The following is a 25,336-nucleotide window of genomic DNA, read 5'->3' on the forward strand; positions in this document are numbered from 1 at the left end:
CTCGACCTTCATTCAAATGCGTTTAAATAAACCTCTCGACGTTCTTTCGCATTATTGGGAACGTGTATAGTGTAAAAGGCATATTACTTTGAGCATGTTCCTTCACAGAAGTGATAACTGGGATACAAAGTAAAACACGCCATGTTTTAAACACTATAAATTGATGTCAAGTAATCTGTGCCCGGTAGTCAACGAACCACTGTGATTGGTCCATCCCGACCAGCGATGAGTAATGTAACACGTGTCACGTGATGCTCCGCGAAAACGTCCGTTAAAGACCTGTTAAACTTTAACAAACGTTTTAAAGCAAAGAGACCACGGAACACGCGCTATCAGAAACACGCACTGACCTGTTCGGAAGTAAAATATGCGTTTTTAAAAATCCTTTTTTTATTTATTTATTTATTTATTTTCAGTTTAGAAACAATGCTGAGCTCTGGGACAGTAAACCTGGGTTCGTTTGTTGGCATTAAATGTGTCCTTGTGCTTTGGGAAAAGTTTGAGTCGGATTACAGTGGCCTTGAATTCCCTCCAAGCATTTCAGCATCTCTGCAAGAATCCCTGTGAAAAACATGTTTATGCCTGATGCTACACTCCCGCCTCTCTCTTTCAAATTACTAATAATTACATTTGCCAACAAAATCAGTCTATACAATGAATTAGTTCAATGTATGATCCTAAACAATAAAAAAAAATCCATAGCGTCTTTATGATTTTTATATGGTAATTTTAATTAACACTAACAGTAAAACGCAAAAAAAAATATAATATACGAACTACAAATCCCATGAACCCTTGCGCGCCTATACCGCTACACCATCAGGACGAGCGGGAGGTAGTTACTGCACCCACAGAATCATATTAAACAACACCTGTAAGTACAAACTGAATATTTATATGCTAAGTTTGTTCCGGAAATGAGTGTCGATATAGTGGCTGTAAATAGGCTGCGCCACTTGAATCGTGTTTTGCGTGCTGATCTTGCGTCAGTGTGAATCTGAAAACACATGTTCATATAACGTTAGATAGACACATGCATTTATGTAAACATACACACACCACTTTAGGGGTGAACAGCAGCAGTTTAAACACTTCTAAGAATATTTAACGTTTTAACATGCAAAGTAGGCTTACGTGGGATGAATTTATCAGTGCAGTTTAATTAATATTAATAAATTATATATTTAATTACATTGTTAATAATAGTAAATGTAACTGGAAATTAGTAATATTAGTAAAAATATATTAATTCACTGTAATAATGAAGTGGGGTTGATTCTAGTGTGTCAAATGTTATCTTTATGATTCACAAGAACTTTCTTTGTCCCTGTAGCAAAAGAGATGCACTCAAGTTAAACTCTTGTGTTCATGTATTTTCTTCAGTTGGTGTCAAGATGGCATCAGATGATGTGGCAAATCTCGCCGACTCCTTGGCCAAAACTCAAGTCGATGAGGGCGAGCTCAGTTATAAAGGACAAGGCCTTAAACTGGACAACGCTCAGTCTGGTGAGCTGATGATGATGATCTCCTAATTTTGCATGTTTCTGTATCTTCATGAAAGAGTGCCAGAGGTAATGCTGTCGTGTTGTGTGCAGTGGAGAAGATGGTGAAGGCGATCGAGGAGTTTGACGGTCTGCGAGCGCTCAGACTGGAGGGAAACACCATCGGCGTGGAGGCGGCGCAGACCATCGCTAAAGCCCTGGAGAAGAAGAGCGACCTGCAGGTGCATGTGCCAGATCATCTGGACTTATTCCCAAACCATAAACAGGAGTTCTCAACTGAGGGATCATGACCTGAAATGCTAAATCAAGTAAATTAAAGGGGTCATATGATGCTTTTTTTAAAGATCATTATTTGGTGTAACAGAATATGTTGACATGCTTTAATCACAGTCATGCATCGTAATGACAGAAAAATAAACCAGCTTATCATTTACATTTACATTTAGCAGACACTTTTATCCAAAGCGACTTACAAATGAGGACAATAAAAGCAGTCAAAACGAACAAAAGAGCAACAATATATAAGTGCAAATGACAAGTCTCGGTTAGCCTAACGCAGTACATGTAGCAAGGTGTGTATATACAGTGGGTACGGAAAGTATTCAGACCCCCTTAAATTTTTCACTCTTTGTTATATTGCAGCCATTTGCTAAAATCATTTAAGAAGACATTGTGTCAACACAAACAAACGCTACAGTATTTTTCCACAAGTTTATCTGTCGTTTGATGTAATTAAGACTGATGTCAGCATGGACAGGTTGTGCGACATCATCACATGAACAAATATGATCGAGACTTGCAGCGAGATAAAACTAAATTTGTGTTGAACACAAATTTGACATTATGATGGATAAAAATTATGAGATGGGGAAATAAAATGAGAAATTATATTTCAGTGCGTTATCCTGCACAACTTTTACGTTTGCCCAAGAATCTTTGGATTTGCAAAGTATTTTGAATATAGATTAAAAAAAATAATAATAATAATTTGAAGTTTAAATATATTGGTAACGCTTTAACAATAAGGTCTTATTTGTTAACTTGGATTAATAGTGAGCAATATATTTATTTAATGAAGCCGTATATTATATATAACAGTATATAACTAATAATTATTATTTGAGTATCTTTGTTATTGTTAGTTAATAAAAATGTTCATGTGGGTTCACAGTGCATTAACTAATGTTAAAAGATACAACTTTTGATCTTAGAAATCTATGTAGTAAATGTTGAGATTAATATTAACTAATAAACACTGTATAAGATTTTTTCATTGTTAGTTCATGTTAACTAATGTTAACAGACAAAACCTTATTGTACAGTCTTACCATATAATATTTCCTCACATTATATAATTTATATATTTTCCATCACCATATCTGCTTAAGAAATCAGTATAGTGTGTTTTGCGCATTGAATTATTGGCTGCCAAGAGCAAGAAACCACATTTAGATGATAATATTGTGCTGATAATAATGTTTATGAAACACATTGTCATATAGTGATGTAAAATTTAGAAACGAATTGAAACTATCTTCTTTACCTCTATTGTTTTTCTCTAATGATAGTGCTGCCACTGGAGCGACATGTTTACCGGCCGCCTGCGAGCTGAGATTCCTCCAGCGCTGGTAAGATGGACACTTAATGATTTAATTCTACATCTTTTAGAGCAAAGACTTTTACAATCTCTTCATCAAACCCAGTGTGCTCATAGTTAGTAGACATGACTATAACAGTCCATTTAATGCTTGTAAACGTCGCCTCTACAGGTTTCTCTGGGCAACGCGTTAATCACGGCTGGAGCTCGGCTGAAGGTTCTGGATCTGAGCGATAACGCTTTCGGACCCGATGGCGTGAAAGGCATCGAGAAGCTGCTCAAGAGCACCGCCTGCCACACGCTGCAGGAACTGCGTCTGAACAACTGTGGTATGGGCATCGGAGGAGGAAAGGTGGGTGGGGTTTATGATACTGGTGTCATGCCCTGAACAAGTGGGCGTCACTGTTGTGCTCTATTATATTGCCAGTTTATTTCTCTGGAAATTTGGTGTTGCCTGCTTTACTAGATCCTGGCGGCAGCTCTGACGATGTGTCATAAGGAGTCGAGTGCGCTCGGCGCCCCCTTGCAGCTGAAGGTGTTCATCGCTGGCAGGAACAGACTGGAGAACGATGGAGCCACAGCGCTGGCACAGGCCTTTCAGGTGCTGAACCATACGAGAAATTACCCTGAACTACAATCTTCCAGAATAATAATGATAATTTTCTTGATTTTCATTCATTTGGTGCTTTAAAATATACCAATGGAAAAATAAAGCAATGGACCAATGGAGAAGATATCCAGCAATGGACCAATAGGCCAACCACCAATGGACCAATGGAAAAAATTAAGCAATGGCTCAATGGAGTAGATAAAGCCATGGGCCAACACCAGTGCACCATGGATGATGGTCCATTGGCTCATTGCTTTATTTTCTCCAATGTAGGAGATAAACCAATGGACCAACACCAGTGGACCAATTGAAAAAATAAAGTAATGGATCAATGGAGTAGATAAAAACAGTGGACCAACACCAGTGCACCACTGGAGAAAATAAAGCACTGGTGTTGGCCCATGGCTTTATCTACTCCATTGAGCCATTGCTTAGTTTTTTCCATTGGTGGTTGGCCTATTTGTCCATTGCTGAATATCTTCTCCATTGGTCCATTGCTTTATTTTCTCCATTGGTCCACAGGTATTGGTCCAGTGGCTAATTGCTTTATCTTCTCCAGGGGTTCATTGGCCCATTGCTTTATTTTCTCCATTGGCTCATTGCTTTTTCTCTAATGGAGGAGATAAAGCAATGGACCTACACCAGTGCACCAATAGAGAAAATAAAGCAATGGGCCAATCGACCATCACCCATGGTGCACTGTTGTTGGTCCATTGGTCCACTGCTTTATCTTCTCCAGTGATCTATTGCTTTGTTTTCTCCATTGGTCCATTGTTGTATCTTCTCCATTGGTGCACTGGTGTTGGTCCATTGGTCCACTGCTTTATCTTCTCTAGTGATCTATTGGTGTTGCTTTATCTTCTCAGTTGATTGGCAGTCTGGAGGAAGTGCACATGCCCCAGAACGGCATCAATCACCCAGGAGTCACAGCTTTAGCCACAGCAATGCAGCACAACCCACAACTGCGTGTCCTGAACCTCAACGACAACACTTTCACCAAGAGAGGAGCGATCGCCATGGCACAGGTACACTGGAAAACAGATACTGCGATTTAGCTGGAAAATCTGTGGAATTATTGAAGCGCTGTACGATATCAACAGCGAAATGCAAAAAGTTAACTATGCAATTTGGATGTTTTCTTTTCACTGGTGAAGAAGAAATGTTAAGGAAGCAAAATAGGCCAAAATTGATCAGTGAATGAAAACCAGCGTTTTTTTCCTATAGTTTCTTGCCTTCATTTCAAATGTGTTTCTCTGTTTGTTAGGCATTGAAACACCTGCGCAATGTGCAGGTGATAAATTTTGGCGACTGTCTTGTTCGGTCTGAAGGAGCTAGTGCCATAGCAGAGACCCTGAGAGAAGGACTGCCGATACTCAAGGTACTGATAGGTGATCAATATCTATGCTTTGTAGTTTTGGAAAAAGAACTTTAACTGGTGACATGAAAAAAGCTAAATCAGTAAACATGCTCGTCGATCTCACTCACCAGGAGCTGAATCTGTCTTTTGGGGAAATCACAGAGGGAGCTGCGCTGGAAGTGGCTCGATCCGTACAGCATAAAGATCAGTTTGAAAAACTCGACCTGAATGGTACAAACACACATAAAAACAGAAGAAAAAAACATCACAGCATTGTCAGGATTTATCTGCAAACATCTGAACAATCAGCAATAGTCAATGATGCGCTGGTTAAGCCAAGTTTGGTTCTCGAAAAATGGTGAAGAACAGGTTATAAACCTGTGAGTTAAATTTAAGATTTAATTAAGATTAAACATTATGCCAAGGCTGTGTATTTGTCTATTTGCTTGGAAGGTTAATGCATTGCTATAATCATCTAATACATAACACTGTTTAAATATGTTAAATACTCTAATAGTGATAAAAAAATCACTGTGGGTTATTAGAGTTAATTAAACTAAAACATTTTTAATTAAAATAAAACAAATGTTCATTAAAATATATATTTAAAAAAAAAACGTTATGTCGGCTAGTTTCCAAAGAAATATAATTTTTATTTAGTTTAACTAGATGTACTAAAATAACTGAATCTGAAATAATAAAAAAATAGCAAAAACTTTATTCATGTATGTATTAAACTAATAAAAATGAAATAAAATATAAATATCTGATGAATAATTTTAAATGAAAATTTTAAGTTGAAACACTAAAATTATTAATTGGAAATAAATAAATACTAAAACTTAAATAAAGAGTAAATTAAATCCAAAGAGTAGTATAAAAAGACTAAACAAAATGACTAAAAATTTAACTAAAATTCAAATGACAACTGAAAACATGAAAATAAAAGTTTCAAAAATATTATTAATTAATTAACTATTATTGATATAATTATGTATTAAAACTAAAGTTTAATAAAAAATATAATAGTATATAAATAATACTAAAACAATGTCACTGACATAAACTTGTGTAATTAAGAAAAATACATACTGCAGCAACATTTACAAACACATCCACATCATACATTTGGTTGTGTTTGTCTTTAGGTAACAGTTTAGGTGAAGGCTGTGAAAATCTGCGAGAGGTGATGAAGAACATGAACATGGTAGACAAACTGGGCTCTCTGAGGTATTAAACACACCCCGAACTAAAAACGACATTGTGACGTTCATGACAGTTCAGCACATTTAAAATTCTCTTCATCTTAATGCAAAGAAGAGATATTTTTAATCCTTTGCCTGATTTGCACGAGCTTTCGTTTCTCACATGATTTTTAATGAATGGAGCGTCATTCCTTCTCATGTCAGTGATGACGAGGGAGAACCTGAGGAAGATGAAGATGAGGAGGAGGACGATGATGACGATGATGATGAAGAAGAAGATGTGGAGGAGGAAGAGGAAGAAGAAGAGTTAGAGGAGGAAGAAGAAAAGAGTGAATTAAACCAGGTTTGATCAAACAGTCAATTCTTTCCATTTAAAGCAAAATTTAAATCAACATTACAAAATAGAAAACATAAGTGAGAACAAAATAAATGTGTATCCGTTTATGTAGTTCTCAACGCCGCCTTCAGCACCTCGTACTCCAGACGTCTCGTCTTTCCTGAGCTTTCCATCTCCAGACAAACTCCTGCGACTCGGCGCAAAGAGAAGCTTCCTCATCCAGCAGCAGGTCCGTCTTTTCAGCTTGTGACTTTTACAATCGTTTATATTCATTTCAGGGTTTCTGTGGCTCTTAAAAAGTTTTAACTCACCCTTCTGCAGTTTAAGGCTTGAAAAACATCTTAAATCGGAGCAGAAAGCCTTATATTCATATATCTGTGGCATTAATTGTTGCAAAATATGAATATCTTCCTCACTATTTATCCTGTTTTCCAATACAAACATCTAAGCATCCTTACATCAAGATACATTTACTTGAAATGCAAAATGAACACATGAAGTCTTGTTTTCTGAGAAACTTCTGAGTTTATGCTTGAAACAAGAACAAATATCTGCCAGTCAAGTCAAGTCAAGTCACCTTTATTTATATAGCGCTTTTAACAATACAGATTGTGTTAAAGCAACTGAACAGCATTAATTAGGAAAATAGTGTCAATAATGCAAAATGACAATAGTAAACACTCATTTTTCAGTTAAAGACAGTTCATCATTGAATTCAGTGATGTCAACATCCAGCTCAGTTCAGTTTAAATAATATCTTTGCAATCATGTCAACGATATCGCTGGAAATGAAGTGTCCCCAACTAAGCAAGCCAGAGGCGACAGCGGCAAGGAACCAGAACTCCATCGGTGACAGAATGGAGAAAAAACCTTGGGAGAAACCAGGCTCAGTCGGGGGGCCAGTTCTCCTCTGACCAGACGAACCAGCAGTACGGAAAAATCAATTTAAGACGTAATAAAACAGACGATGAACACTATTAACAGCAATTATTATATGATGCAATCAAACTTATAGCAAAATGTGGTAGTTCTGTATGTTGTTTCAGGGTTGGCATCATCTGAGGTCCTCTGAGGGGTTGCATCATCTCTTCTCAGGTGTTCTGGATCCAGACTGAAGCTTGTGTAAATCCTAGTTACCACGGGATGTCAATCCCAGCAGAAACAGAGAAACAAATACAAACATAATTAGCATAGCTGCTGTTCCAACCAAGCAAAATTGATTTGTTTAACCCAAACTAAAGAATAATAATGTGCATTTGATCAGATATATAACTGCAGTACAAGATTATGAGATGCATTATTTGAATGCTTGGCCAAAGAGATGTGTCTTTAATCTAGATTTAAACAGAGAGAGTGTGTCTGAACCCCGAACGTTATCAGGAAGGCTGTTCCAGAGTTTGGGAGCCAAATGTGAAAAAGCTCTACCTCCTTTAGCCAGTGAGGCCAGAAAACTAGTTTTCCCTTTGAATTCAGTTGATTGATTTATTTATTTTTAGCCCGATGGCAGATATTTGTTCTTATTTTAATCATAAACTCATTTTGATTGTTTTATAATTTCTTAAGACTTTTTCAAGCCATTTTGCGTTCTCAAGTAAATGTATCTTGATTTAAGAATCTTTAGACATTTGCACTGGAAAACAAGACAGAAATACTGAGGAAGGACAGCACTTGTTGGCAGTGTGATCAGATGGTACAGTAAAAGTTATTTCCATATCTACTGTTTATAGGAGCAACAAGAAGTCTTGTTTTCTGAGAAGTGAGTGTATAATTCAAAGAAAAAACAAGTTTTCGTACCTCATTGACAGGTATTTGTTCTTGTTTGAAGCATACAGTCAGTTGTTCAATTTCTCAAAAAGCAAGACTCCGTGGTAAATTTGCATCTCCAGTAAATGTCTCTTGATTTAGGAATGTTTAGATATTTGTTGGAAAACGAGACAAAAATACTGAGGACGTTTTTAATTTTTTGCAATGTATGCAACATTAAATGCCATGACTTGATGAATTAAAGACTTTCTGCTCTGGATTCGTGGAAGGGTGATTTAAGACCAGCAGAAATCCTGTTACTTAGCCTCTTTAAAAATCTTAAATTTACCTTCATTAAACCTGCAGAAACCCTGATATCTAAATCCTGTGTAATCGGAGTTGGCAAGGTTACTTTGGAAATATAATAGGTTACAGATTAGTTACCCTATTCAAAATGTACTAAGTAGTGCATAACTATTTCAATTAATTTATTAAAGTAAAGTAACTGATTACATTTGATACATTTTTGATTACTTTTCTAAATTTCTTAACAAATGCTTTGAAACATTTTAAGCAGGCAGGGTTAACCTTACAGTAGCTCTCAACACTGATTACTCTCAGACTTTCAAAAATCTTTCATCTTGAAATTAAGATTATAATAGTTTAATTTTAACACAGCCACTACAAAATCAGACGTTTGCACCTCTTTTTACTTTGAGATCATTCTGAGGTAAATACAGATTTAAAATCATAACATGAAATAGCTATGATACTGTTTTTAAAATCAAATCTTTGCATATCTATGTCAGGAAATACTGGCATCTAACAATGCCTTGGGGGGGGGGGGGGGACAGTTAATCTTAAAAAATAAAGCATAAACATAAACCCAAACAGGAAATAAAACGGTTAACAGTTATCGAATAAGCATGTGTCCTAATCTCCTGAAACATTGGTGTCTCATATTTTAGAGCAGTCTTGGGAAGAAATCAATCAAATCTGTACGTATGTGTGAAAATATTCAAATATTACCCCCTTTTGTAATCGTTACCATTTTCATAAGTAACTAATTTAATTACACATTTTTTCTCAGTAACTGATTACGGTTACATTTATTTTGTAATTAAATTACATAATTCCGTTACATGTAACTAGTTACTCCCAACACTGCGTAATGTTTGTTAGTCCCTGTGTGTCAGTCCCAGTGCTGAGTGTCGGCGTGTTTTCCGCAGGTGGACGTGTCAGACGTGAGTAAGACCGTGGAAGCGTTTCTGAAGATCTCGTCTGTGTATAAGGAAGACGACGCCGAGGTGAAATCGGCTGTGCTGGAGAGCATCGGTGAGATGAACATCCGTCAGACGGCTGCTGGACGATCCGAGACGTCTGACTGATTCTCGTGTGTCTGTGTGTTTCAGACGCAGTGCTGAGTAAAGCCTTCCTCACACCCTCCTTCCAGGGCTTGAGTTTTATGTCGTCGTTGCTGGTGATGCTCGGGCTGTTGAAGGTACAAACGTTTAGCGCATTCAGACCGGGAGCGAAAACTGAGCTTATCTGTTTGCTAATGGATTTTACATATAGTTCTTCTGTTTGTTTCACTTGGAAATATCATGCAACTAAAATAGGTTATGCATGCCATTTCATGTTGGCTTTCTGTCAATCCAGCACTGTTACTTGTTGCTAAATCATGCTGTTCATGCCACATTCTCTAAAGCATTTTATCAGCACTATTCTCCTGTTCTCAGGATGTTTAGTTAACTTGTCTACGAAATCTGTGCATGAAACCGCTTGAAATTGTACTGAACTGTGTTTTTGTCAAACACTTTGATTTCAAAGATTCTCAAATATTGCAAACAACCCTCTTTCTCAAATATAAAGGTGTAAATTTGAATGTAGACCCATGCAGATCATTTCAACTATGAGGGAAAAAAACTGTAAGCATGCTGTTATAGCACATACAACATGTTTAAAAAGTCTTCATGCTAATTTTTAAGATTAAAAATGTATCATGAATTTTTAATAAATACTGTTAGGGTTTCTGCAAGTTTATCAACTTTATTAAGAACAATTAAAAGAAAATGTAATGTCTAAGGAAAATGCAATGAGTGTATTAGCAGGACACTAAAAGTAAAAAAATACAACTCCCAACTGATTTCCATTCATTTTAATTAATTTTACAAAAAAATTGCTTAACTATAACATGGAAATAAATTATACTGCACCTTCTGATCACACTGAACAAAATGTTCTTCCTTTAGTATTTTTATCTCGTTCCCAGCACAAATGTAAACAAAAAAAAAATCTTAAATCAAGATTCAAAAACGCAAAAAATGATGCAAAGTCTTATTTTCTGAGAAATGTATCAAAATGAAGTGCATTTAAAAAATATGTATATCTACCAATGGGCTCAGAAAAATCTTTACTTTACAAAAAATACTTTGATTCATAGCGAAACAAGCTTTTTTTGTTTTAAACATTAACACACTTCATTTTCTGAAAATGCATTTCTTGATTTAAAGTCCGCATGAATCAAAATTGACTTTATTTACTTTACTAGCGCACATTGCTAGTCTTGATGTAAACAATTAATCCGTGCAAGTTAATCCGCGGGAAAAAAAATGGTCAGGTCTTAAAAAGTATTAATTTGCCCTTCCACAGACCTTTATTTTTATTTGATAAATTTCTGCACAAAACTATACTGTATGTATATTATATTATAGCACTTGTATATCATTGCTCTTTTGTTGATTTTGATTGCTTCCATTGTCCTCGTTTGTAAGTCGCTTTGGATTGTAAGTCGCTTAGTAATTTAACGTCTGCTAAATGACTAAATCTAATGTATATTTCACGTTTTTTTTTTTTTTTTTTTAATCTCTTTTCATCTCACCCTGAACCCCAGTTTGAAAATCCCTGTCCTAATAGAAATGCAATTGGTTTCATTACTCACCATGACTAAAGCAATAAGCCCAAGAAGCCGACGCAAAGCAGAGTGCCTAAAACCCCCTTAGCTGTTATAAATTCACTGTAAACCACGGCTTCTCGGGGCTTATTGCTTTTATAAAACGGTTATTCCATATACGTAGTAAGGTTTCACAAAATAAAACAGAGCAAAGAAAGTGTAATGCTATTAATAAAAACATTATTCTTCCGCCAAACAATGTAGTTCCTCAGAATCAGTTGTGGTTGCAACAAAGTGGTTTACGAGCAACACACAAACGTAAACAAAGGTGTGTGTTTGTAGAGTAATTTACAACAGCTTCGAACGTGGCTCAGCCAATCAGAATCAAGGACCGGAACTATCCGTTTTATAATAGAACTGTTGGACCTGATGGTGGAAAGTGTGTTTTGATGTTCATCTCTCTCTCTCTGTAGAGTGAAGACAAGCTAAAGCCGGTGAAGGTCGTCCCAGGACATCTACAGTGTTTGGAGCATGCAGTGAAACAGAGTTATTTCCCTCGAGAACACATCACTGTGCTGAACGCTTTCATGGCCAGGTAACCCAACAAACAGAAGCGTTTACCTTTATGAACGTTTTTAGTTATTAACAGCATGTGATGTGTTTGATTATTTTATATACAGGCCGAATAAGTCGCTGGAGCCGTGCAGCAGTGCTCGAGATCGCTTGCAATCCACCCTGCAAAAACTCAAACCTGAGAGCTGAACAATTCTGAAACACACGTGTGCTTAAAAGACCTGCATCTGATTTTTAATATTAAACAGTCATAACAGGTCTTGAAACCTCACCTGATTTCCTGCCTAGTTTATCTTCCATCTAAGCCAACATTCAGATTTATAAAAACAATCTTTAACATGGAAAAGTGCTTAGCGCCGGGGCATATCATCTATTTCAGAATTGAGGGGGACAGAAAGTTCGAGTGTAATATTGGTTTATTCGAATGATAATATATATACAGTGGGGCAAAAAAGTATTTAGTCAGCCACCAATTGAGCAAGTTCTCCCACTTAAAAAGATGAGAGAGGCCTGTAATTTTCATCATAGGTATACCTCAACTATGAGAGACAAAATGAGAAAAAAAATCCAGAAAATCACATTGTAGGATTTTTAAAGAATTAATTGGTAAATTCCTCTGTAAAATAAGTATTTGGTCACCTACAAACAAGCATGATATATAATATATATCAGAATATAGTTACTTTTGCTATGAATAAAGTTCCTATGACATCAAAATTGTTGATACCACTGAAATTTCATAAAGCTTATCACCAATTTATCACCAATCTAACTGCCATATTTCACAAAATGATCTACACATATAATTCTTTTTTTATATTATATTATATTATACAGGCCAAAACGATAAAGACTATTGTAAGAAATTATAGTCTGCCTCGACCCAGCTTCCACTCCAAATTGTGTATTAAACTATGCTCCTTTCTCTACAAAGAGCTTAATTATCATATAGATAGTTCTTTCCGATCTTAATCATATGTAAATATTAACATTACCTCCAGAGATAGCGTGGGAGAAGCAGCAGGTCGTCAAGAACCATCTGCTGACCAAAAGGGTACATGAAAGAACTGCTATGGATTCTGTTTAATCTTATCACCTTAACTTTTGGTTCTTCCCACTTGAGTCTACCGAAGATGTGGGAACGGAAGACTATCACTTTAATTGTCATCCGCAATTTACATTTAAAACGAAACTTAATTTACATGTTGAGAGGGAAGATAAACGTAATACTGTATAAAATGATTGAGCTTAGGATGTTCGGGGTTCAGTCTGACTCCGTTGAACCCAAGGTACTACATGTACTTTGTCACTACTATTCTGTAATAAAAGGTATTCTTCATCAAGATCTTCGACGTCTTCACTTTTTCTTACACTATTGTGGGCCCTGACATGTCCGGACATGTCAAATTATTTACCATGCTTTATGGAAGCTTTCCATAGACATAATTAATTTCAGTTCATGTTTATTTGTATTGCGCTTTTCACAACACAAATTATTGCAAAGCAGCTTCACAGAAATTAAAGTTTCTACAATATATTTAGAAACTTTTAGATTTATATTTACATTATATTAATGAATTTTATACGGTACCACCCCTAAACCTACCCATCACAGTAAACTTTCTGCATTTTTATTTTTTAATAAACACAATTTATCGTTTAAAAAGCTGTTATACTCATGGGTACAAATGTTGCTCCGGTCAAGCATTTGAAGTATTACTACACAACAACAGAACCACACACACACACACACACACACAATTTAATATATAAAATACATTTATTCTTATTGAAAGATGTATATAAATAAAAATATGATAAATATAAACCATCTTACATTTTTCCATGAGAAAAAGATTTCCTTGTGCAAGGATGTCCATTCTGCGAATGAAAGGTTTATAAAAATGTGCTTAGTTTAAGTTGAAACACAAAACTGCAGCATGAGCGCTCTTCACACAGCATAAGTCTCTGCCAAAATGGTGTGTCACTCGACATGACGGGGGCGGGGGTGATTAGAAGTGTCAGATATGGGTAATAGTTTTGCACTGGATGCAACCTCTAATGATTTTCTCTGTTTAAAATGCACAATAGGTTATTCTGTGTGCAATGCATGTGCGTCTTCCAACACGAATCCCCATCCACAACGCCTTTGGGGCGTGCATGCTGTGACAATAGCATAGAGGCCATTGTTCAAAATACCATTCATCAACCATAAGGCATATTGCTCCTGTGGCTCAGTGGTAGAGCATTACGTAAACAGCGCAAAAGGTTGTGGGTTTGATTACCAGTGAACACACATACTGGTAAAAAATGTACAGCCTGAATGCACTGCAAGTCATTTTGGATAAAAGCATCTGCTAAATGCATAAATAAAATTATTGTGGACCTCGTCCATGTGTCCATGTTTTATGGAGTCTTTCCATAGACATAGTGGTTTTAATACTGTATCAACACCTAAACCTACCCGTCACACTAAACTTTCTGCATTTATTTTTGTATTATATTTTTTAAAATATAATTTACTATATTATTTATGATCATGGAGACAAATGTTGCTTAATTACATTCTTGAGAAACAGATATTTCTGTAGGGTGTGACTTACTCTAAGGGTCCTGTAGTGTTTTTAATGAAAGGTGTGGCAGTATATGGATTGTCAAAAATAAAAAGGTACAAAAGCTGTCACTGTGGTACCCTTTAAACAGGTCCACCTTATATTTATTTATAAAGGATGCATAGTAGTACAGTATCTTAAAGGTATATATAAGTAAATATTCTGATCATCATTAACTTGAATTGATTTTTTTTCTGCAGGATGCACCCGTACTGATTTCCGTCATTTTTTTTACAACCACTTCTCTAAGAACTAAACCCTTCCAACACCAACAAGCACTATTTGGAAATATAATCGTCTCTCCTAGCACTAAATCAACCAAATTAATTTCTACTAGTAGCAAAAGCGCTGAACTTTCTGATGGATTAGGAATGTGGTTTGATGAGATCTGGAACAGGTTAAAGAATGTCCCAGTGCTGCAGGCAAGCAACATACAATCAGTTCCTTAGAACAAACACCCAAAGCCATCAAAAGGTAATAAATATAGTGCTCATTGTTTCTGCTGGCATTACATTTCTGAGGAACATATTTTAATTTCCAGTGAAAATGTGATTACACTAAATTAATGTTGGAATGAAGTCAACACATCTGTCTTGTTCTCCTCAGTGTTCTGAGATCATTAACAAAAAAAATGCTAAATATATAAAAACCTATATAACCTCATAAATTTTAGATACCCGTAAAGGACATGGTAATAACTTTTCTGCAGCATTATAAAAACACATTTGGTTAAAAATTGTCATATGATCAAATGTTAACATTATGTTTTCAGTTGTGCTTCAAAATTGAATGCTCTCATTACAAACACCTCACCATCCAAACAAAAGATGAGAGCATTTTATCTTGGGCAGATTTATTGTTATTATTATTTTCCACTTGTTTTAAGCACTGGCATAAACTACAAGTTCTGCTTATGCAGATTTGACATCAAGTAAACTGATCATGTTTTCTTTAGGTTTTGAAATAAAATACACATTTACTTTTGAAAGAGATTTTAAAAACGTAATTTAAATACGAGACAACAAGATGTTTAAAGGGGTCATATGATGCGATTTCAAGTTTTCCTTTCTCTTTGGAGTGTTACAAGCTGATTGCAAAGAGTGATTCTGTAATAACATTTATAAAGCAGGCTATTATGCATTGTGTTTGATATGAGATATATAGCTGAAAGCATCCTGGTGTTGAGACATGAGATCTGAGCCGAACTGAAGACAGCATGTCTATCTTGGTTTTCTTTTGCTTTATTCATTAATTAATCATTTGAAGCACAGGTATTAGGATATGATATATTCAGATACAAAAACAAAGCAAATTAAAGCTGCAAGCAGCGATGAACGGGCCCTCGCACCCGGGCTCGTATAAAAGTCCACTAAACAGCAGCACACAAAATATAAAAAGACAACAACAACAGTCTATAAATTTCTTTCTTTAACAACATGAGAATCAGATTTGAAAATTCACCAAAAGTTTCAACAAATTCCAACAAAAGACATAAATCACAGTTTTGATGATCAGTTTCTCCTCATACTTAAACATCTTTTGATTAATTTGCTAAAACTATTATCACAACTGAGATATTAACTGTTAAATAATTAGAAATTCACAATGCTTAGATATGGCAATATGATTTATTTACATATTTAGACGACAGTTTTACTGTTGTTTTATTTTGCAATCCAATCCCAGGATAGAGCGGCTGAGTGAATGTGGTCTGGACTCTGTGGATGAGACTTATTGTGTCAGAGACACTTAAAAATGACAGCATTCCTGCGCTGTGATCCACATACACTTCTATTTTACGGCTGGACACCACAGGGAGCACAGTCCGTATGGTATTGTGTCTAAAAGAGCAACTGGAGTTACAGCAGTACAATCTCCAGGACTGATCATTATATCCAAATCGACTATCGCCACTCTTTCCCTTCCTCTTGATGCTCTTATATGCCACTGCTATATGGACACCTTCATTACCGCCGTACTCAACCTCCCAGTAACAGCGTCCACTGACACTCTCTGTACACAAGGCCTCTATCCAATAGTCAAATCTGTCAGGATGATTGGGATATCTGTAATTACAGCTGGTGGAAGTGATCACTGTGTTGTCCTCAGACAGACGGAGACTTGAATATATTGTGTTCGAATCCAATGTGAATGGATGGAAATCTGATGAAAATAAACATGATCTGCATGTAAATAATAAAGTATGACTTTAATAATTAAGATAGTTGAGTATTTTAGCAAGATTAATAAAGACGTAGGAAAACGTTTTCATGCGTTTTCACTCATTTAGCAGGTATTCCAGAAAGCATTTACAATGAACCTTTCATAAAACTACTACACTTACATGCTTTCCTCGACAACTGATTTGGAATTGCCTCAATTCCCCCCTAAACTGGTAACCCAAAGTTTGTGTTCTCCCAAGGCATTCCCAACTATGTAAATTAATGCTAACAAGACAAGCATGCCAATCTTCTTCGGTTTTAGGTTTTCTTGACTTTGAACAAGGATTCAAAGCTACTCGCTACAAGGTAGCCCTATTGTGTGCACATACACTGACATACAAAACTCTATCCTCTTGTTGAAGGAAATGGCCATGCTGTTTACTTCATCAAATCATCTTTTTTTCACCAAATCTTTTTATTTTCTTTCTTTAATTATCTGAAGCTATAGTGTTAGTGGCCTTTCACATGTCACGTCTTGTGCGTGCTCAAGTTTCAAACCAAACCAATTCCTGTCTAAATGAATGGGGGAATCCTGAAATCTCAAAAACTGCCTGCTGAACTCACAATTAGATTATATATTTCAAATCGACAACAAAATTTGAAATGATAATCAATGAAAAAATCTTGACCAGGGGGGCATCAGGTACTCGCAGACAAAAAAATATGGGTGCTCCAGAGAGGGAACAAAATGTCAAAAATGAAAAGTGGATCCTATTTCAAAATACACAAAAAAAAACCTTTATTCTAAGACAGGGCTACATGTAGCGCCTATGAATTTTGTTTGTAATTTGCAATAGGATCAACTTTTCATTTTTTTAAATTTAAATGAATTGGCCCATAAATGCTGTTCCTTATGCTCAAATAGCATTTACAAAAGCTTATTTTTCAGGCTAGACTTGCCAATGCGCATGTGCAGTCCTAAGCAGAAGTCTCGGGTTTCAATGGGAACTGGAGCTTCTAACAGCAGCTTCAGTGACGTTACTAATCAGTGATTGGCTGTTTTATTCAGAAGGCGGGGCAATTTTGCCATATTGCATGTTGCAGTTTCTCCCATTCATAAGTAATAGGAGTGAACTGTCTTTTTATATCAATAGTCTTTGATATAACGCCTTTAGTGTCAGTTGCTAGTGCACCTCTTGAGATCAGGAGAGTGAGGTTTACATGGTCTTTCTGGCCTCTGTTACACTAGCAGCAATAATAAAATGCTTCAATCTCCTCCTCTAATGTTATGTTTATTTGGAAGGCTTGTGGGATTGCAGCCGGCTCACCAGTTCAGTCATGCTATGTACTGCTTCAACACGATTAAACTGACTTGTGTCCAATTGCTATGGTTCTGGAGCAATTCTGGAGCAACCCCTAGTAAGATCATCATGTTTAATTATGTATATCTCTCAATGATTGTCAGTGTTTGTGTGTGTTTTTGGAGTAACTCACATTGTAGAAACTCCTCTCTGGTCTCATATTCTGGAGCAATAATGACCTGGATGGTTTTCACTACAGACACCAAAACATATTTGCAGATGAATTCTCATGTCAAGAGGAAATTCATATTTAATGAATAAGAATAAACAAATCCCTAGAAATCAACCTGTTTCAGTTATCTTTTCTGTCTCTCTGCAGAACTGCTGCAGTTTGTCTCGGAGTTGAAAAACTGATTTCATTACATCATCAAAAGAGAGATGAGGACTGACGCTGTAGCCGTCTGTAGATCCAGAGAGAGAGACAGTGGCAGACGACAAACTCTGCAGACACAAGCACAAACACAAACTCTATGTAATCACAAAAGCCTGTTGAAGTCCTCAGTCCTCTGTGTTTGAGAAGATAACTGTTACCTGGAGGAAATTAACATGATCCTGTGTCTCTGAAAGCTGCTTGGAGCAATAATGACCTGGATGGTTTTCACTACAGACACCAAAACATATTTGCAGATTAATTCTCATGTCAAGAGGAAATTCATATTTAATGAATAAGAATAAACGAATCCCTAGAAATCAACCTGTTTCAGTTATCTTTTCTGTCTCTCTGCAGAACTGCTGCAGTTTGTCTCGGAGTTGAAAAACTGATTTCATTACATCATCAAAAGAGAGATGAGGACTGACACTGTAGCCGTCTGTAGATCCAGAGAGAGAGACAGTGGCAGACGACAAACTCTGCAGACACAAGCACAAACACAAACTCTATGTAATCACAAAAGCCTGTTGAAGTCCTCAGTCCTCTGTGTTTGAGAAGATAACTGTTACCTGGAGGAAATTAACATGATCCTGTGTCTCTGAAAGCTGCTTCAGCTCAGCATCTTTCCTCCTCAGCTCATTGACTTCCTTCTCCAGTCGGTATGAAAAGATAAGCATGGCCCAAAATTCGGATGTTTGATAAAAGTCCTGGTCTGAAGACATCTACATGCCATTATTCAGTTATAGTCATAGCGCCACCAGCTGGCAGCAGGGACCCTGGCTACTTGTACCTGTGGTATGTGGTGCGACAATTACATTTTCATGCTTGTTTGAGGTTTCAAACATCAAAATGAATAAATTATGACAGGGTTTGTGAATAAGTTTTCTTTCTTTTGCATTTTTTCCATTATTTCTTTTCAAATCTCACCTTATGAGACGCCACAGCCTCCCTCAGCTCCTGAATGTCTTTGTCTTTCTTCTGGATTTTCTGGTTAAGTTTTATCTGCGTCTCCCCCAAATGTTTCTGCATGAAATAGAAAAACTTGAGGTTCAGGTTTTCCTCAGGATGCATTAAATCACCAGACTCTGTCCTAACCAGTCTAACAGCACTGTGTTCTTTATAACTTTCGTCTTTTTCACTGTAAAGACAATAAATCTCAAAGACCCCAAACTTTTTGAGATGATCCCGAATATCTCCCACTACTCATACAAGTACACAGACACCCAGCCGATAGATGGCACTACAATGAGCTAATTTATGTTTCTGCTGATAACTCAGGAACCGCATTAGTTAGTCTGTTTTTAATCAAGTGCCCGTGAATATGATCAAATGGATTTCCATTGCTTGGGAAACTTACCTGTTTCTCTGTCCTCGCTGTTGCAGTTGATACAGTGTCATGATTTTTGTGTTCATCCACCAAACACAGCATACAGATACACTGCTGGTCAGTACGGCAGTAAATTTCCAGGATTTTATCATGACGAGGGCAGATCATCTCCTGCAGTTGTCCAGTGGCATCCATCAGATTGTGTTTTTTACCTTTGAAGAGACTCTCATGCTGTTCAAGGTGATTTTGACAGTAAGAGCTTCGACACTCCAGACAGGATTTCACTGCTTTCTGTTTAATTTCAGTGCAGGAGTCGCACTGAACACCTCCAGATCCAGTATGAACAGAAGCAGGGGGATCAGCAGGAGGATCAGCAGAAGAAGCAGGAAGAGGAGTAGCTTGGAGCCTCGTCGTCTTGAGCTTCTCCACCATTTCAGCAACCATCATGTTTTTACCTAAAACAGGTCTTGGCGTGAAGGACTGTTTGCATACAGGACATCTGTAGATTCCCTTCTGATCGTCCTGATCCCAGATGTCTGTGATGCATTTCTTACAGTAATTGTGTCCACAGAGAATCATCACTGGATCCTTCAGCAGATCCAGACACACTGGACAAATTAACTGGTCCTGATCCACTGATATATGAGTTTCTGTCATTTCACTGTATGAACACAGACAGAGAGACGATACACACTGCAACTCGACAGTTCATTTCCTCCTTACAGGAGGGTTTATATAACCTCCTGATTACATTCTTGCGAAACAAGTTTTTCTGTAGGGTGTGACTTACTGTAAGGTTACATGTAGTGTTTTTTGTTGTTGTTGTTGTTGTTGTTGCAGTATATGCACTGTCAAAAAAAAGGTACAAAAGCTGTGACTGTGGTACCATTTAAAATAATCGGATCGTGATTAAATCGCGATGAAATCATTTAGTGCGATTATGAAATCGAGAAAGCTGTTATGTAGTAGTAGTTGTAGCCCTTTATTGTCACTGGTCACAGGTACCAGCTAAATTAGCCATCCACCTGTCCATACACTGGACACTGCAGAAAGTTTAGTCTCTATGTTACTGTGCCAGAATGAGCAACAGTCTGGAGAGCAGAACAAACTCCAGGATTGATCGTTACGTCCAGCTGCACTCAGAGGACCCTCTTCCTTCCTGCTGATGCTCTTGTACGTCACTGCTACATCTACTCCCAATGAGCCATCTCCGCTCCACTCCACCTCCCAGTAACAGTGACCAGTCACACTTTCTCTACACATCGCCTCGGTCCAACAATCAAATCTGTCCGGATGATCAGGATTCGACTGGTATTTGTCAGCAAAAGCCAACACTGTGTTTCCCTCAGACAGACGGAGCCAATTATTCACTGAGTTTGGATCCAGAGTCAACAGGTGGAAATCTAAAGAAGATGCATGCATAATTATTTTGAATCTTTGCTAAATGTGCAAAAACAAGCATTTAACTGGTAACATAGTATGTTACTGCTAACAGTAATGTGTTACCGAACTGTGTTACAGTTACCATGACAAGCATTTGCACATATGAAATCTATTAAGCATGTGTTGAATGTTTTAAAAGTTTAATATGGACTTGTTTGCTGTTGTATAAAATGGCTGTAGTCAAAACAATTGAAATTCTCAGCAACCAAAGGTGTTTTTCTCTACTGTAAAGCGCCGTCACTTATTGTCACTGTGCGCCACTGACACAACCCATTTGTATATTATTTGAAGCCTGCCAAGTTACAAAAACAAGTGAAAACAATCCTATAGCATTAATTAAGTGAAAAACAAAAAACACTCAAGCTCTTCCACAAAAGTGGATCTTAGACTTTGTGCTTTCACAGTAACTCACACTGTAGAAACTCTTCTCTGGTCTGATATTCAGGAGTCAGAACGACCTGTACGGTTTTCACTATGGATATCAAAACACATCTGCAGTTTAATTCTCATGTCAAGAGGATATTAAATAAACAACTGTTTTTATATTTATTGAATGGCACTGAACATATTTCTGACAATAATTTAAACCTAGAAACCTCTAGAAGACATCTTCTCTGCCTCCTCTTTGCAGAACTGCTGCAGTTCAGGCACATGACACACAACCAAGTAGATATAACTGCAGACCGGAGATCTCCAAAATGGGGCGTGAACTCCAAAAGTGGGAAGAACCTCCAAAATGGGGCGGGGTCTCCTCACCGCAAAGACTTTCACCATTGGCTGTGGCTCCAGCCAATTGTTATTGACTTGCATTTCAAAATAAAACTAGTTTCTTGTTTTCTAGTTAATCTAAAATAAAATATGCTATATAAATAAATATTCTCCGTGAGAGCAGAGCCCAAAGCTCGTGGCCAGTGTTGTTCAGACTGGAGTTTGAACCTTTGCTTAATGATATAAACGGGAATCACCCACGAGCTCTCCCGCAAGCCGTCCCAGGGCAGCTCAGGGGAAAGATTTTACTCTATTGCTTTGTTCTAAGCAACGGGGGCATCCTCCCGTTTTGGAGTTCCCGCCCCCATTTGGAGATCTCCAGGCTGCAGTTATACCCTTCTCATTTTTTTCCCCCAATCCACTTCAGTGCAAACTTTGCCAAAACAACTCCGCAGTGAGTCAATGTCATGGACGCAAGGGCAGAGCAAGCTATATCTTTCTAGTCTATATTTCCATCTTGTAATTCCGCTGTTTTGGGTATTTTTAAAATATAAATTATTTATATAGAGCAGACACCGACTGTTGTTCATGTAACGTTATTTATGTTCTCATTTAGCTAGACAGCAGATGCTGAAAACACGCACTTCAGTATGTGTGTAGTAAACGAAACAGCGTGTCTGTGCCATTCATTCCTAAAGAGACATGCAGGATTCATATTTAAATTGTATTTTTGTAGCTTAATATTTACAGATCAGTCAATATTGCGATTTGATTAATGACCTACTTTTGATTTATTCACCCAAACTTTGACAAATTCCATGACATTCCGCGTTATACAGTAAATTCTGTTTTTATGACTGGATTCCGCGATTCCGTCCGCGTTTTCCGCATGGCAGAAATCATAGGGCCATGGGTTCTATTGTCTTTTGTCACGTCGCACCACGACGCTCTCGTCCAGTGTAGACACGGTGTGAGTTTTTTAATGGCTTAGTTTTAGCCCTGCTTGTTTTTAATGTTTTTATTAAATATCTGTATTGATCATATCATCGTATTATTTACTGCCATCTGCCATGCGAGCCACACATTAAAGCTTGGCGAGCCGCGCAATGAGTAACACTGCTCTACATCATCAAATGAGAGACGAGAGCTGACAGTAAAGACATCTGTAGATCCAGAGTGAGAGACAGACGAAACTCTACAAACCCAAAGACAGGATCAGTATGAATGATTTCTGAAGTAGCTGTGACACTGAAGACTGGAGTAATGATTGTAATCATGGAGTAATCATGGAGTAATGAATGATTTTACATTTGAAACTGTAATAATCAATTTGGACAATGAATGCTGTTAAACAGATTAAAACCGAGCAAGATATGCCTCGTCATATTTTCTGCAGACCGCTATAAAACACCAAATGGCCAATAATTACAGTTCTTTTCATTTGCTAACATCCCTTTGTCCAATCTGTAGTCACATTTTCAAAACTCTACACACAATTAGCACAACATCTGTCTGTTGTGACCATACCATTAACACAATTCATGTTGTTTACACACAATATTCAGTCAATTAATACATTTCTAAAATGCTTAACATTTCTTACAAGCTTACCCCATAACAAAATAATGGATCTTTCTTATCTTTTTATTTTTTTTTATTTTACAAATGCTTAAACACAGCATGACAAAAATCAAAACCTAATGCTCCAATCTTTAAATATAGTGTTAAACCTCTACTTCTGCAATAACAGCCGCTTACAGTTTTTTTAATTGCTTTGGCGCAATTTTCAGAAGCAATTGGTAAATTTTCAAAACTCTTAGTACCTATATCACAACAGATCATCAAAAGTGCACTTTTTTCAAACATTTCAGCATATTTTCAATTGTGTTAGTACAACACACAATCACAAAATATCCTTTTCACTACACAAAATAAGTGTTTCATCTATATAAATGTTTCATTCACAGTAACTGTCTTTCATAAAGCTATTACTATCAAACTTTTGATTTGCATCTCTTATCATTCAGTTTAATATATTTGTCTATCATTTAATTCAACTTATCTTAAAACTCAAAATTCATTCAAGGCATTCGAAATTGTAGACGTCAAAAATGCTTCTGTATGCTTTTTATATTTATATAATTTAATATAGTTAACTTAATCTATATCACACAAAGAGTACCGTTTTTCTGCAGATATCAGCATGAACACATTTAATAATCATTTTATACAAGTTCAGTAAAGCAATAAGTGACTTACATTTTAGACATAATATTGCTTGTTTTTGCTCAATTTTGCCAACGAAAATAGTTCCAAACAAAGATCACAGCACTGTTTTGCATCTCTGAGCAATGGTGTTTACTTATTGAATGAATCAGCTTTTTGAACGAATCGGTTGAATAAATGATTCAGCGATTCACTCATTAACTCAGTCAAATGCTTTGTTCATGAATGAATCAGTCGTTTGAATGAATCGGTTGAATCTCAATGACTCACTCATTAACAGTCACTTGCTGTCACCTACTGGCGGTTTTAATTTCACATTTCGACAATTTTTTTCATGTTTTAAATTATTTCAAATATCAGTATTCAACGTTTTATGTTAAAAACAAAACATTAGGCCTATTTATGCATCTGTAACTGCAGTTTAAATGCATCCATGTCCCCTCTAAGATGCATAAACTGTGTAAATACATCTAAATGCTATTTCAGATTCAGATTCCAGAAATGTTTTCTTATGTTGGAATGAAAGACACTAGGTGAAGTGCTTCTTATTCTTATCCAAAAATACAAAATAGAAGCTACTCAAGCTGTTTATGAACATTTTTATATATATATTTATTTGCGTCTTTTCCATTTTGCATTTACAAGTACTTTCACTTTCAATACTTAAGTACGTTTAAGATTTAAAAAATACTTTTCGTACTTAAGTACAATAAATATCACATACTTTAAGACTTTTACTCAAGTAATATTCTATACGGTGACTTCAACTTCTACCAAAGTCATTTTCTGGTAAGATATCTGTACTTTCACTTGAGTATGGCTTTCATGTACTTTATACACCACTGGACAAAAGTGCTGCAATGAATTCATTTTGACAACTAATAGAATGTTAAACACTGACTGTTTTTCAGAGTTCATTGATCATATAAAATTGAGTGAAGGTTGACTAGTTATCTGCATGTCTCATCCATGAGTGGGCCTATGCAATGATGGAGAACAAGCAATGGTGCAATGGTGGAAACACATGTTTGTGAATGGGCATTTGATTTACATTTGAGAGAAACTAAGATTGTAAACAAGCATACAAACTAGCCACTTTTCACTGAAAGTTGCCATTGTAATTCAAAATAGGCCATCTGTGTAATTCAAATAGATTCAATGAGTTGAAAACTCTTGCTACTTCATACTTCAATACAAAACAATGCTGAACTTTGACAAAAAATAGATTTTTAAATGTTATAATAGTGATTTTATAATGTCTAAATATAAATCCATTAGCAAAACATGTGAAAAGAACTATATTACAGAGT

At 36.5% G+C, this 25,336-nt stretch overlaps 2 protein-coding genes across 3 annotated transcripts; one reads left to right on the forward strand and one right to left on the reverse strand.

Annotated features, from left to right (window-relative positions):
* The first annotated feature begins 800 nt into the window (after positions 1-800).
* rangap1a (RAN GTPase activating protein 1a) lies at positions 801-12,566 on the forward strand. Of its 2 annotated transcripts, none has more exons than XM_016248670.1 (17): positions 801-874; positions 1,384-1,506; positions 1,596-1,723; positions 3,071-3,130; positions 3,272-3,451; positions 3,566-3,700; positions 4,576-4,734; positions 4,974-5,087; positions 5,198-5,297; positions 6,215-6,296; positions 6,476-6,614; positions 6,721-6,837; positions 9,581-9,686; positions 9,764-9,852; positions 11,718-11,839; positions 11,925-12,258; positions 12,468-12,565. In XM_016248670.1, exons 2-16 carry the CDS (start codon positions 1,395-1,397, stop codon positions 12,004-12,006), a joined length of 1,725 nt encoding a protein of 574 aa, XP_016104156.1. In that variant the 5' UTR covers positions 801-874; positions 1,384-1,394; the 3' UTR covers positions 12,007-12,258; positions 12,468-12,565. The 2 variants fall into 2 exon arrangements, with proteins under 2 accessions (XP_016104156.1, XP_016104155.1); XM_016248669.1 differs by lacking the exon at positions 801-874 and adding an exon at positions 1,056-1,124 and having other exon boundaries at positions 12,468-12,566.
* Positions 12,567-15,953: 3,387 nt separating this feature from the next.
* LOC107563766 (E3 ubiquitin/ISG15 ligase TRIM25-like) lies at positions 15,954-20,353 on the reverse strand. The gene is made up of 6 exons (XM_016248707.1): positions 19,680-20,353; positions 19,250-19,345; positions 18,892-19,029; positions 18,648-18,801; positions 18,086-18,145; positions 15,954-16,592 (listed from the first exon to the last, which is right to left on the reverse strand). Exons 1-6 carry the CDS (start codon positions 20,304-20,306, stop codon positions 16,039-16,041), a joined length of 1,629 nt encoding a protein of 542 aa, XP_016104193.1. The 5' UTR covers positions 20,307-20,353; the 3' UTR covers positions 15,954-16,038.
* Between the last annotated feature and the right edge of the window lie 4,983 nt (positions 20,354-25,336).

Source organism: Sinocyclocheilus grahami, unplaced genomic scaffold (genome assembly GCF_001515645.1).
Source record: "Sinocyclocheilus grahami isolate Dianchi unplaced genomic scaffold, SAMN03320097.WGS_v1.1 scaffold888.1, whole genome shotgun sequence".
Classification (NCBI taxonomy): domain Eukaryota; kingdom Metazoa; phylum Chordata; class Actinopteri; order Cypriniformes; family Cyprinidae; genus Sinocyclocheilus; species Sinocyclocheilus grahami.

Excerpts from the sequence above, each read along its gene's own strand:
- rangap1a (XM_016248669.1), top strand. Across the intron at positions 4,735-4,973 it reads GAGCGATCGCCATGGCACAG|GCATTGAAACACCTGCGCAA; the intron begins GTACACTGGAAA and ends TCTGTTTGTTAG. Across the intron at positions 6,297-6,475 it reads GACAAACTGGGCTCTCTGAG|TGATGACGAGGGAGAACCTG; the intron begins GTATTAAACACA and ends TTCTCATGTCAG.
- LOC107563766 (XM_016248707.1), bottom strand. The coding sequence starts at position 20,306 with ATGACAGAAACTCATATATCAGTGGATCAGGACCAGTTAATTTGTCCA. Across the intron at positions 19,030-19,249 it reads AGGCTGTGGCGTCTCATAAG|GACTTTTATCAAACATCCGA; the intron begins GTGAGATTTGAA and ends TCTTCAGACCAG. Across the intron at positions 18,802-18,891 it reads ATCATGTTAATTTCCTCCAG|AGTTTGTCGTCTGCCACTGT; the intron begins GTAACAGTTATC and ends TTGTGTCTGCAG.